This window comes from Symsagittifera roscoffensis, chromosome 5, assembly GCF_963678635.1.
Source record: "Symsagittifera roscoffensis chromosome 5, txSymRosc1.1, whole genome shotgun sequence".
Taxonomy (NCBI): domain Eukaryota; kingdom Metazoa; phylum Xenacoelomorpha; order Acoela; family Convolutidae; genus Symsagittifera; species Symsagittifera roscoffensis.
In genome coordinates this window covers 18,622,487-18,635,396 of record NC_087066.1, presented here as the reverse complement: position 1 = coordinate 18,635,396, position 12,910 = coordinate 18,622,487, and the positions used below count along the sequence as shown (strand labels likewise).

At 35.9% G+C, this 12,910-nt stretch overlaps 1 protein-coding gene and 1 non-coding gene across 2 annotated transcripts in view; both read right to left on the bottom strand.

Annotated features, from left to right (window-relative positions):
* Positions 1-3,875: 3,875 nt before the first annotated feature.
* Positions 3,876-12,910, bottom strand: part of LOC134846634 (G-protein coupled receptor-associated protein LMBRD2-like) — a 74,719-nt gene continuing 65,684 nt past the window's right edge. The window contains exons 2-7 of the mRNA XM_063864021.1: positions 11,489-11,673; positions 11,080-11,213; positions 10,546-10,654; positions 10,276-10,477; positions 9,155-9,376; positions 3,876-4,021 (exon numbers count right to left, since the gene is read on the bottom strand). Coding sequence (XP_063720091.1) covers positions 3,876-4,021; positions 9,155-9,376; positions 10,276-10,477; positions 10,546-10,654; positions 11,080-11,213; positions 11,489-11,673 — 998 coding nt within the window. The remainder of the gene's footprint in view (positions 4,022-9,154; positions 9,377-10,275; positions 10,478-10,545; positions 10,655-11,079; positions 11,214-11,488; positions 11,674-12,910) is intronic.
* Trnac-gca (transfer RNA cysteine (anticodon GCA)) lies at positions 10,686-10,757 on the bottom strand. The gene has a single exon. It is a non-coding gene; the product is annotated as a tRNA-Cys (tRNA).

Genomic DNA, 12,910 nt, shown 5'->3' with positions numbered 1-12,910 from the left:
CAACCAGTTTCAAAGATAACACCGCCAAAAAAGCATAACACTAAACACGATGAATATGCATGCCAGAAAGCTGGATGAGAATCATACAAAACAAAAGATAATTGCAACGATTTATGCCACTAACTAAATAATACGCCATGGTCATCAGAAAAAAATTCGAAATACATTAAAACATTGACTATCCAAAATATACAGCACAATGATAGGATATGAGTCATCCCAACAAACTTGAACTTAAACTCATACGTAACTAAATTACTTGAACGACTAAATGAAATTATAAATTTGATTGCTTTTTTAAATCATACAACTCCCAAGTAAAATTATATGTCGTCAAAAATTGAGGTTGGTCCCGTATTCCGAGCTCCAAAATTTTTCATATTATTTGCTTCTTCTCTGTTCTTGTAGTCTTGAAAATCAACATAGTCGTCGTCTAGCAGATCTGTAGCCGAGTTGTCACTTGCCGAATCGAGTTTGTTAGCGGTTCCGTTCGAGTTTCCATTGCTCTGATTAGTTTTGCTCATAATGAATGAAGGAGCACCGGATGGTCCGTTGCGAGAATATTTGGCTGAAATAAAAATCAATATAAAACTATATTTTAAAAGCTGGCTGAAGAAAACCAGCAAACTGGGAGGATACACTTAAGCAATTTTTGTGGTATAAATACATCTACAATTTATATACACAGGCAAAGCTGCACACAGGCAAAATGGAGCTTAAAAACCACGAGACAAAAAAATGAGTCTGGAGAGAAAATAAAAATAGACACAGAGGCGAAGCCGATCTTCGCATCAGTAGCGATACGAAAAAATATGTGAAAACAGAATCAAAGCAATGAAAAAAGTGGCTGGATAAAAATAAACAAGTATTGCTTCACAATTATGGAAATCCAATTTGAAGCTAACTTTTATGTATCCTTAAGATTTTCAGCAACATTAAACATAGCTCCAAAACTTTTGTGAGATTACACAGAAGCAAAGCTGCACAATGCAGAAACAAGCAACGAGCGGCAAAATTGAGTGCTATAAATTTTACACAAGCGAAGCAGAGGTTCGCAAATATAGTGAAACAACGCAAGCAGAGAAATTGAACAAAGCTGAGTTTTTCAACAAATATTTTTATTCAGTTTTTCATGACGCTCAGATCTCGCCGTTGGATATATCTTCAGTTGAATCGCCCTGTTTTTCTTATTGATATTGATTTAGACATTCATGGTATACACAAGGCTCTGGAAAAAGTTCCCGATACTGGATCCTGTGCTTGTGACAACGTGCCGAGCTTAATTCATGACCAGAACGCTTCTTTTTAGCATCCTTTGTCTACCTATTATTTAAATATATTATTTCTTTACGAACGTGGCCTACTTTTTGGAAAATTGCGCACATATCCCCGATACACAAAAAATAAACTAGATCATTTGTTAAAAATTATCGACCTACTTCAATCTTACCTAGACTATCCCTAATTTTTGAAAAAAAACTGTTCAATTGCACTTACCCGCAGATTCAAGCCAATCTTAAGGAAAAGCTACAAGATTCAGTAAAGGTCATTCATTCGTCACCCAATTACTGATGTTTCTTGATAAAGTTAACTTGAATTATGACGATGTCGATCAGCTCATTCTATATCCTTACTTCCAAAATGCGTTTGTTTCTGTCTCATGTTTTATTGCTAAACAAACTCGCTTTCAATGGTTTTCACGAAGATTTCTCAATCTGATTCAGTCTTACTTGGAAGGCAGAATGCAGTGTGTTAAAGTAAACGGATGTTCATCTAGCCTACTACCAGTAACTAGTGGAGTCCCACAGGGAAGTGTACTTGGATCTTTGCTGTTAATCATTTTCATGCTCGATTTGCCGATAAACTTTGCCTGTTTTTGTTTCGCTGATGATACAAAGCTGAATACATCTCTCACTCCTCTCTATTCCAACTTGTGGGATGACTTCGATGTCCTCAAACTTTCGGCGACTTAGATTTAATATACCCAAATATGGTGTTTTACCAAGCGGGATCAAGAATTCTGCATCCCTTTTTCTGGTAAACACTGAGCTCCAAATTATCAATCATAGTACTGGCTTAGGACTAAAGTCACCACTTATTTAAAATGGGTTTATCATGCAAGAAATAAATGACAGAAGGCGCGAAGACTTTTCGGTTATCAATGGCACTGTACTCCGCGAATTATCCCTTCTAGTGTGAAATTTAATCTTTTCCAGGTGTGTGCAATTTCTATCTTGCTATATACTCATTCCGCTTGGTTTCTGGATATAAAAACGTTGAGACAATTCGAATCGTTTAATTACTCTGGCTTTACCACGGCATATTACGGCGCTAAAATTATCAAGATTTGCTGTACCTTTCAAATACGCTGTCGATAGCTTACCAATTGATTGAAAAAGACATACAATTTTTCATCAGTATTCGTCTCGGAGCCAATTGTTTTAACTTAGAAGATTTTTGCGAAATCCTGGAACCAAATCGGACTCTCAGACACTCTTCGCATCTGAAGTTGAAACCCCGCAAAATCTCTTAAGTCCTGACATCGAAATCGTTTTTCTACAAAACTGGGAATATTGTCAACCAATACATTGAGATATCGGGTCCAAACATCATCCATCAACCAAATGCTTCAAATGTTTTATTGCGTAAATTTCTCATCGAGTTACGTTCTACAAAATATAACTTTAACATGTTATGTACGTGGTCACTTAAATGCCATTGTTAATTCTGTACAATTTCCTAAGAGCTTCGTTTGACTTATATAAATTCTTCCGCGGGTTAAGTTGAAGATTTTAACTACTACAACTAGATTTGCAAGCTACTGGGTTAAAAAAAACGAGACCAAAATCAGTAGCAAGTGAGAAAAAAACGAGACAGTAATCATTTCATCGAAAATGAGTAAAATAGAAAAAAAATGGAAAAAGGATAGCTGGTTACTGTGCCAGTACCACCGAATGTTCCGACCAAGAACAAAAAAAAACTTTCTTGGAGTAGTTTTTTTTCTGCGTGGTGTGATAAAAAGATCTGAACGAAAAAATGGAACATAAGAATATTTGACAGACATAGTCAAAAATTGTCGAAAAATGACTAATAAAAAAAACACAAAAAGAAAAATTTTCAAAATTTTTGCAGGAATTTTTCGAGTTTTTGAGGTTTTTAATTTCCAAATGGCGCTACTAACTTCAAACACAACTTTACTTGGCAAATAAGTAAAACTTTACTAGGTAGAACTCGCTCGCATTTATTCGCTCGAATTTAGACTTGTTTTTCTGGATACAGGGAAAAGTTTTTGCAAATTACTCAGGTAGATGCCACGTGATCCGGAAAGGTCATTCTTCAAAAATTAGGTGCCCCATATCATCTGATACACACAGCACAACAATCTCTTCTTTCCCTGAAACGACGCAATATAACATAAACCAAACCCATTTAAGTGAAAAAATAACTAACAAAATGGTATAAAACCAAACTCGGAATTTGTAAACTTAAAACTATAAAAAACAATTATCAATTATTGTTAAACAGCTTAAACAGCAAAAAAAACATGCTTTGAAGAAAAAACGATGTTTCAATTTCATTTTATATAAAAATCGACGAGCCCGTAACCTGATGCTATGAATGATCTTGTGTTTTACCACTGGACAAAGTGAGAGGATGCCCGAAGGAAGTGAGGTTCTATATAAAGCAAGCACAGATTTGTGAGAAAAATTTTTAGGGAATAAAAGTCTTGTTACCAAATACATGTACATTTTCTCTCGCAGATGAATAATTTGAGAACAAACGCAAAGCTGTATTTCAACACACGATCAACCAAAAACGGTAAAACTGAGCTGAAAACTAACTGAAAATAACCAAAACTTTGGAGACTACGGGGTTTAAGCTTCGTCTAGCAGATCTGTAGCCGAGTTGTCACTTGCCGAATCGAGTTTGTTAGCGGTTCCGTTCGAGTTTCCATTGCTCTGATTAGTTTTGCTCATAATGAATGAAGGAGCACCGGATGGTCCGTTGCGAGAATATTTGGCTGAAATAAAAATCAATATAAAACTATATTTTAAAAGCTGGCTGAAGAAAACCAGCAAACTGGGAGGATACACTTAAGCAATTTTTGTGGTATAAATACATCTACAATTTATATACACAGGCAAAGCTGCACACAGGCAAAATGGAGCTTAAAAACCACGAGACAAAAAAATGAGTCTGGAGAGAAAATAAAAATAGACACAGAGGCGAAGCCGATCTTCGCATCAGTAGCGATACGAAAAAATATGTGAAAACAGAATCAAAGCAATGAAAAAAGTGGCTGGATAAAAATAAACAAGTATTGCTTCACAATTATGGAAATCCAATTTGAAGCTAACTTTTATGTATCCTTAAGATTTTCAGCAACATTAAACATAGCTCCAAAACTTTTGTGAGATTACACAGAAGCAAAGCTGCACAATGCAGAAACAAGCAACGAGCGGCAAAATTGAGTGCTATAAATTTTACACAAGCGAAGCAGAGGTTCGCAAATATAGTGAAACAACGCAAGCAGAGAAATTGAACAAAGCTGAGTTTTTCAACAAATATTTTTATTCAGTTTTTCATGACGCTCAGATCTCGCCGTTGGATATATCTTCAGTTGAATCGCCCTGTTTTTCTTATTGATATTGATTTAGACATTCATGGTATACACAAGGCTCTGGAAAAAGTTCCCGATACTGGATCCTGTGCTTGTGACAACGTGCCGAGCTTAATTCATGACCAGAACGCTTCTTTTTAGCATCCTTTGTCTACCTATTATTTAAATATATTATTTCTTTACGAACGTGGCCTACTTTTTGGAAAATTGCGCACATATCCCCGATACACAAAAAATAAACTAGATCATTTGTTAAAAATTATCGACCTACTTCAATCTTACCTAGACTATCCCTAATTTTTGAAAAAAAACTGTTCAATTGCACTTACCCGCAGATTCAAGCCAATCTTAAGGAAAAGCTACAAGATTCAGTAAAGGTCATTCATTCGTCACCCAATTACTGATGTTTCTTGATAAAGTTAACTTGAATTATGACGATGTCGATCAGCTCATTCTATATCCTTACTTCCAAAATGCGTTTGTTTCTGTCTCATGTTTTATTGCTAAACAAACTCGCTTTCAATGGTTTTCACGAAGATTTCTCAATCTGATTCAGTCTTACTTGGAAGGCAGAATGCAGTGTGTTAAAGTAAACGGATGTTCATCTAGCCTACTACCAGTAACTAGTGGAGTCCCACAGGGAAGTGTACTTGGATCTTTGCTGTTAATCATTTTCATGCTCGATTTGCCGATAAACTTTGCCTGTTTTTGTTTCGCTGATGATACAAAGCTGAATACATCTCTCACTCCTCTCTATTCCAACTTGTGGGATGACTTCGATGTCCTCAAACTTTCGGCGACTTAGATTTAATATACCCAAATATGGTGTTTTACCAAGCGGGATCAAGAATTCTGCATCCCTTTTTCTGGTAAACACTGAGCTCCAAATTATCAATCATAGTACTGGCTTAGGACTAAAGTCACCACTTATTTAAAATGGGTTTATCATGCAAGAAATAAATGACAGAAGGCGCGAAGACTTTTCGGTTATCAATGGCACTGTACTCCGCGAATTATCCCTTCTAGTGTGAAATTTAATCTTTTCCAGGTGTGTGCAATTTCTATCTTGCTATATACTCATTCCGCTTGGTTTCTGGATATAAAAACGTTGAGACAATTCGAATCGTTTAATTACTCTGGCTTTACCACGGCATATTACGGCGCTAAAATTATCAAGATTTGCTGTACCTTTCAAATACGCTGTCGATAGCTTACCAATTGATTGAAAAAGACATACAATTTTTCATCAGTATTCGTCTCGGAGCCAATTGTTTTAACTTAGAAGATTTTTGCGAAATCCTGGAACCAAATCGGACTCTCAGACACTCTTCGCATCTGAAGTTGAAACCCCGCAAAATCTCTTAAGTCCTGACATCGAAATCGTTTTTCTACAAAACTGGGAATATTGTCAACCAATACATTGAGATATCGGGTCCAAACATCATCCATCAACCAAATGCTTCAAATGTTTTATTGCGTAAATTTCTCATCGAGTTACGTTCTACAAAATATAACTTTAACATGTTATGTACGTGGTCACTTAAATGCCATTGTTAATTCTGTACAATTTCCTAAGAGCTTCGTTTGACTTATATAAATTCTTCCGCGGGTTAAGTTGAAGATTTTAACTACTACAACTAGATTTGCAAGCTACTGGGTTAAAAAAAACGAGACCAAAATCAGTAGCAAGTGAGAAAAAAACGAGACAGTAATCATTTCATCGAAAATGAGTAAAATAGAAAAAAAATGGAAAAAGGATAGCTGGTTACTGTGCCAGTACCACCGAATGTTCCGACCAAGAACAAAAAAAAACTTTCTTGGAGTAGTTTTTTTTCTGCGTGGTGTGATAAAAAGATCTGAACGAAAAAATGGAACATAAGAATATTTGACAGACATAGTCAAAAATTGTCGAAAAATGACTAATAAAAAAAAACACAAAAAGAAAAATTTTCAAAATTTTTGCAGGAATTTTTCGAGTTTTTGAGGTTTTTAATTTCCAAATGGCGCTACTAACTTCAAACACAACTTTACTTGGCAAATAAGTAAAACTTTACTAGGTAGAACTCGCTCGCATTTATTCGCTCGAATTTAGACTTGTTTTTCTGGATACAGGGAAAAGTTTTTGCAAATTACTCAGGTAGATGCCACGTGATCCGGAAAGGTCATAACAAAAAAATTCGGCAATTTTTAAATTCTTCAAAAATTAGGTGCCCCATATCATCTGATACACACAGCACAACAATCTCTTCTTTCCCTGAAACGACGCAATATAACATAAACCAAACCTATTTAAGTGAAAAAATAACTAACAAAATGGTATAAAACCAAACTCGGAATTTGTAAACTTAAAACTATAAAAAACAATTATCAATTATTGTTAAACAGCTTAAACAGCAAAAAAAAACATGCTTTGAAGAAAAAACGATGTTTCAATTTCATTTTATATAAAAATCGACGAGCCCGGAACCTGATGCTATGAATGATCTTGTGTTTTACCACTGGACAAAGTGAGAGGATGCCCGAAGGAAGTGAGGTTCTATATAAAGCAAGCACAGATTTGTGAGAAAAATTTTTAGGGAATAAAAGTCTTGTTACCAAATACATGTACATTTTCTCTCGCAGATGAATAATTTGAGAACAAACGCAAAGCTGTATTTCAACACACGATCAACCAAAAACGGTAAAACTGAGCTGAAAACTAACTGAAAATAACCAAAACTTTGGAGACTACGGGGTTTAAGCTTCGCGTCTCCTGGTGAAAAGCACCTATCTCAACCGCTTATCTACTGCTGCATTAATTGCACAACGCTCACAAAACCTAAACAGCAAACTTTACTGCAAACATTCGCGCTTTGGTAAGTGGAGAACGCAATTTTGCCTTCCGTTTAGCAAATGAATTTGCATTTAACTTAAAAACGAATCAAAAATCGAACCGGCAAAAATCAAATTTGTCGTGATTTTCCTGATACACGACCTATATAAGTGAATTTACATTGGCACTTAACAATCAATTACTAATCACCAGGAAGCAATAAATGGGCTTAACAGAGCGGATATAGCTTAGTATCGTAGAAAACGCTAAAACGATAATAAAGAAAGCGAACAAAATACAAAAAATTTGCTACTTTGGTTTAAAAACATGAACTGATCTCATTGAGCTTTGCTATTGCAACAAATTTGATATTGCAACAAGCTCAAAATATATAACGAGTCTCCAATCGATGAAAAGATTGGGATAAGATTGGAAATAGTGTGTTATGAAAAAGATTCATTGGTCAACAATTATATCAAACTGGAAATGAGGGTTTCAATTTGCTGGCATTTTACTTGCTAATTGTACGAAATCAAAAAAAAATTCATTTATTCGTTGCATGCACAAAATTTGGACAACGTGGTCGCACGCTTCTTTTAGTGAAGAAAAATAGATGATTAGGGAAAACGACAGAAGGCCAATTCGTAGATGCTGCTAGTACCTTCGAGTTGCTTTTTTAAAAACAAATTAAAGAAATTAGACGATCAAAGCAATGGAATAAAAATTTTCGAGTTGCTTTTTTGTTTTAAAAAACTAGACGGTCAAAGCAATGGAATAAAAATTTTCGAGTTGCATTTTTAAAAACAAATTCAAGAAATTAGACGAGCAAAACAATGGAATAAAAATTTTCGAGTTGCTTTTTTAAAATCAAATTAAACCAATTAGATGGTCAAAGCAATGGAATAAAAATTTTCGAGTTGCTTTTTTAAAAACAAATTAAAGAAATTAGAAGAGCAAAGCAATGGAAAAAAAATTTCGAGTAGCTTTTTTAAAAACTAATTAAAGAAATTAGACGGTCAAAGCAATGGAATAAAAATTTTCGAGTTGCTTTTTAAAAACAAATTAAACAAATTAGACGGTCAAAGGAATGGAATAAAAATTTTTGAGTTGCCTTTTTAAAAACAAATTCAAGAAATTAGACGGTCAAAGCAAAGGAATAAAAATTTTCGAGTTGCTTTTTAAAAAATAAATTCAAGAAATTAGACGGTCAAAGCAATGGAATAAAAATTTTCGAGTTCGTTTTTTAAAAACAAATTCAAGAAATTAGACGGTCAAAGTAATGGAATAGAAGTTTTCGAGTTGCTTTTTTAAAAACAAATTCAAGAAATTAGACGGTCAAAGCAATGGAATAAAAATTTTCGAGTTGCTTTTTTAAAAGCAAATTAAAGAAATTAGATGAGCAAAGCAATGGAATAAAAATTTTCGAGTTGCTTTTTTAAAAGCAAATTGAAGAAATTAGATGAGCAAAGCAATGGAATAAAAATTTTCGAATTCCTTTTTTAAAAACAAATTAAAGAAATTAGATGAGCAAAGCAATGGAATAAAAATTTTCGAGTTTCTTTTTTAAAGACAAATTCAAGAAATTAGACGAGCAAAGCATCGGAATAAAAATATTCTATTTGGAAGAACAAATCGGTAACAAAATAACAGTTTTTGATGTCAGTCGAGAACTAGCATGCAATGTTTCTACTAACTAAGCTAGAGCTAAATCGGATCATAACCTCTCATAGCTTCTGCGTGCATATTTCTCCCTCCGCCTCTTCTGCCTGCGTAGGACTGCTGTTTGCCAGCATTGAAGTTGGCTTCGATGTCGTCGTTGTCACCTCCCGCTCCTCCTGCTCCGCTTGCGTATTTCTCGGCGTCTCGTCCCGCTCTATTTAGTCTTTCGTCCCATTCTTTACGCCGCTGTTCGCCTCTGTTTTCACGCTCTATTCTTCTGTGTTCTGAAATTCATTTCCTTCAATTTATTTGTCAAGCATCACACGGACCTTAGAATAACATTTTTTCAGGACAGCAGCGTGCAAATGACGGGGACTGAACGCCTACCTCCTCAATTCTGGTTGCAAAATTTTTCCAAATGGTCCTTCCATGATATTTTTCAACTATACCCACTTTTTTCTCAAGCAAGCTTGGTGCCAAAATACCAAAAAATTAAAGGACAAACGCGCCAAAAACCGTTTACTTTAGCATTTAGCAAATAGCGCTTCAAAAACCTTTCAAAAACTTTCAAATTTTTAGCAAAATGGGGGGTTAAGGGGAGCTCGAAAAATCAAATTGGTAGACATTGGAACAAAGAGGGCAACATTTTCAAACATTTTTCAAAGAACTGCCCCCTAGAAAAAATCCTGTACACGCAACTGTTTCAGGAGACTGAAAAAATTCATGCATCGGTAATTTAGACATTTTGAACATTTACGGCCGTTATTTTTAAAGTCTGAACAAAAAATCGTTTAATATTGCCGTAAATATTGCGTTTTCCCAAAACGACAGAGCCTCTCTGCTTCATTTTTCAGTTTCAAGTTTATTTTCTCCCTAGTCGATCAGTTAAAGCCCACTATTTTGGCTTAAACTGACCGGCTAGTAAACTAAAAAATGAAGCAGGCTAAGTTATTTGGGCTCTTTTCCAGTCCCCCCTTTCAAAATACCGAGTATTATGTTAGTTTTACGTGTTATTACGGCTAAATGCGTGATGTTACGCTGTAAAGTATGAAGAAAAAATCTGTTCAGAATTGTCGATTTGTTCACCACGCCAAATTTCATTGCATTATGACAACGTTAAATAGACTTTTCAGTATTGAATTTGAAGGGGGGAACTGGAAAAGAGCCGTTATTTGATACTCGCCTCTCTTGATGAGTTGCTGTCCCTCGTCTATGAGTTCACTAGTCAGCTCCCCATCGCCCATGAACTGCTGGAACCCGATAAAGGAGAGCACGTGGGATCCAAGATTGAACAGAGTGGCCAGACAGAGCACTATCAACACCAGGGGGAAGTAGATGTTGAACCCATCTGAGATGAAGTACACTATGCTCAAATGGCCCATCACCTGAAGAGAAAAACCGTAGGCTCAAGAATTTACCATGGTTGCAATAACTCAGTATAAATTAATCGCACCTCTGTGAAGGAACATGGCTGCTGAGTAGCGTCGTTACTGATCGAGTTGTCCATGTGAGTCACCCCCAGGAAGTTCAGACAGATCGAGGGTGTCAGACGACACAGAAGCCTGAAAAACGAAACAATAACGAAAAAGATACAGGGGACACCCGGGTTCGAACCGAGGACCTCTCGATCTGCAGTCGAATGCTCTACCACTGAGCTATATCCCCTTGCTACTCCACTGAAGCTTCAAGCCAAAATAGATCAATTGACACTAAAGGTCAAAAATCTTCTACCAAAAAGCATTGAACGCCAACTTCAAGGTCAAACTTTGATTACTAACTTTCCGCCACACTAAGATGTTCATTTTCAACTTTTTGCCCTAAAATTGTACTTTTCTACCAACGTAAAAAAAATGGTAGAGTCACGCGTTAAACATTACTGCCATCTGACACAGCTATGAAAGCAGAACACGATGTGGCGAAGGATTTGAAAGGAGCCAAAAAATTCTGCGAAGATGTTGCATGAAATTGTTCTACTTGATATGCTCACATTCCACTGAAGAGTAGAGTGTATTCGTCCGTGTGGTGGTGAGGGGAGAGGTAATAGTAGTTGAAGAACCTCACTCGAAACACAGTCCAGTACACGGTCACACACATGAACACCAACAACAGCACACACGTCAGCTAAACAATGTAACTCAAGACTTCCATATTTGCGAAAAAATATATATATAAACACACACATATTTCGTGAGCATTTTGAGCTCCTTGCTATTAGATTCAAATCTCCTAACACCCACCCATCCACCCCACATCACCCCCCTCAATCTCCTAGCCTACAGCCAAAAAAAAATCGACAATGATTTCAAATCGTTCAAGTCTTTGGCAGTAGTAAAAAATCATATTATTAAAAAATTCTTATTGAAAATCTACATCAGATACTGCGTCTTCCTGCATACCTGGATGAGAAAGTACTGATGTGCCTGCGCGAACCAGTCTGCAATGAAAAGTGCATAAATTGAAAGCACTGGATCTTTTCTGAAGAAGGTGACCTCGCTCCACACTAATGTGACTGCCAGAATAGCCAGCACAATTCCAAACATCTGAAGTAGCTTCGGAACAATCACAATCTTCCAGTAGAATTCTAGGAAAAAAAAACAATTTATGAACATAGTCAACAGACAGTTGGAAAAGAGTCAATAAAGGCAAGAAACAAAAAAAAAGTATGATGAGTAGAATTCCGAAAATTTCAACTTCGGAATTCCAACAAAAAGGCGGCCTTAAAAGTCGATGAATTTCTGAAAAAATTTATGATTGACACTTTTTTGATAAAATAAACCCAATTTGAGAAACCTGGATCCATAGGTAATTTGTTTCTTTTGCAGGGAAATCTGATAACTAAATTTGATTTTCGAAATTAGAAGTCGATCACCTTTCGTAACCTTTACACTTTCGCTGTTCGATATTGGATTTTGCCTTCCTTTTAACAAAAAAAAGAACCTAAAACGAAACCAAAAATCAAACCGCAAATCAAAGATTGAGCAAATTTAAAAATTTTCCTGAAAAACAAAAAAATCAAAACGACCTATAGAGTCTGAACTATGTAAATTTGTACACAGGCGAAGCTGCGCTTCGCAAACACTTGCGAGAACGCGATCAAAAAGCAGCTCTATCAAGAGAAATAAGAAAAAGAAGAAATAAGCAGCTAATTAGCGACAACTCGGCTTCGTGTCGGACTCAAATCTGCGACCTAGCACATTTGAGCCTCACGTACTTACGACTCAACCACGGATGCTTAAAATTTCTAAAAACTAGACACCAATAACGCCGCAATGTATGCTTATAAATTGCCAATTCGATGCATAAAAAGTATCACCACACACAAAAAGACACAATTTTGCATGTGATAATTTGGAAAGCATAGAGCCTAATTATGTATAAACACCAGGGCTAAACCGAACTTCGCATACACAAGCAAAAGTATGGCCAATGACGCTACTGGGAAAAACTGAACGAGTAAAACTCACTAAAGTGACACACGCCAACCATGAGTCTGCATAATTGCTAAGTGACGCAAGCCAATACCAGTCAATTTGGAAAAAAAGAAATTTACTAACTAACATGCCCCAATTTATAGAGCGGACGAATTTTGACTAGTATACGAAAAAATTCATTAAAAACATTCGACCCTGCCCGGGTTCGAACCCTCTTATTTTGTTGCGGGTCTCCTTCCCAACCTATACGCTACAGATCAAAATACCTTTAAGCTAAAGTGCTATTTGTAATATAATAGTCTGTATTTTTATCCTTAGCATTGGCTGTACTTAATAGCTGATTTGATCAAAATGAACTTATTTTGTCGCAACAATATTTGCGACATA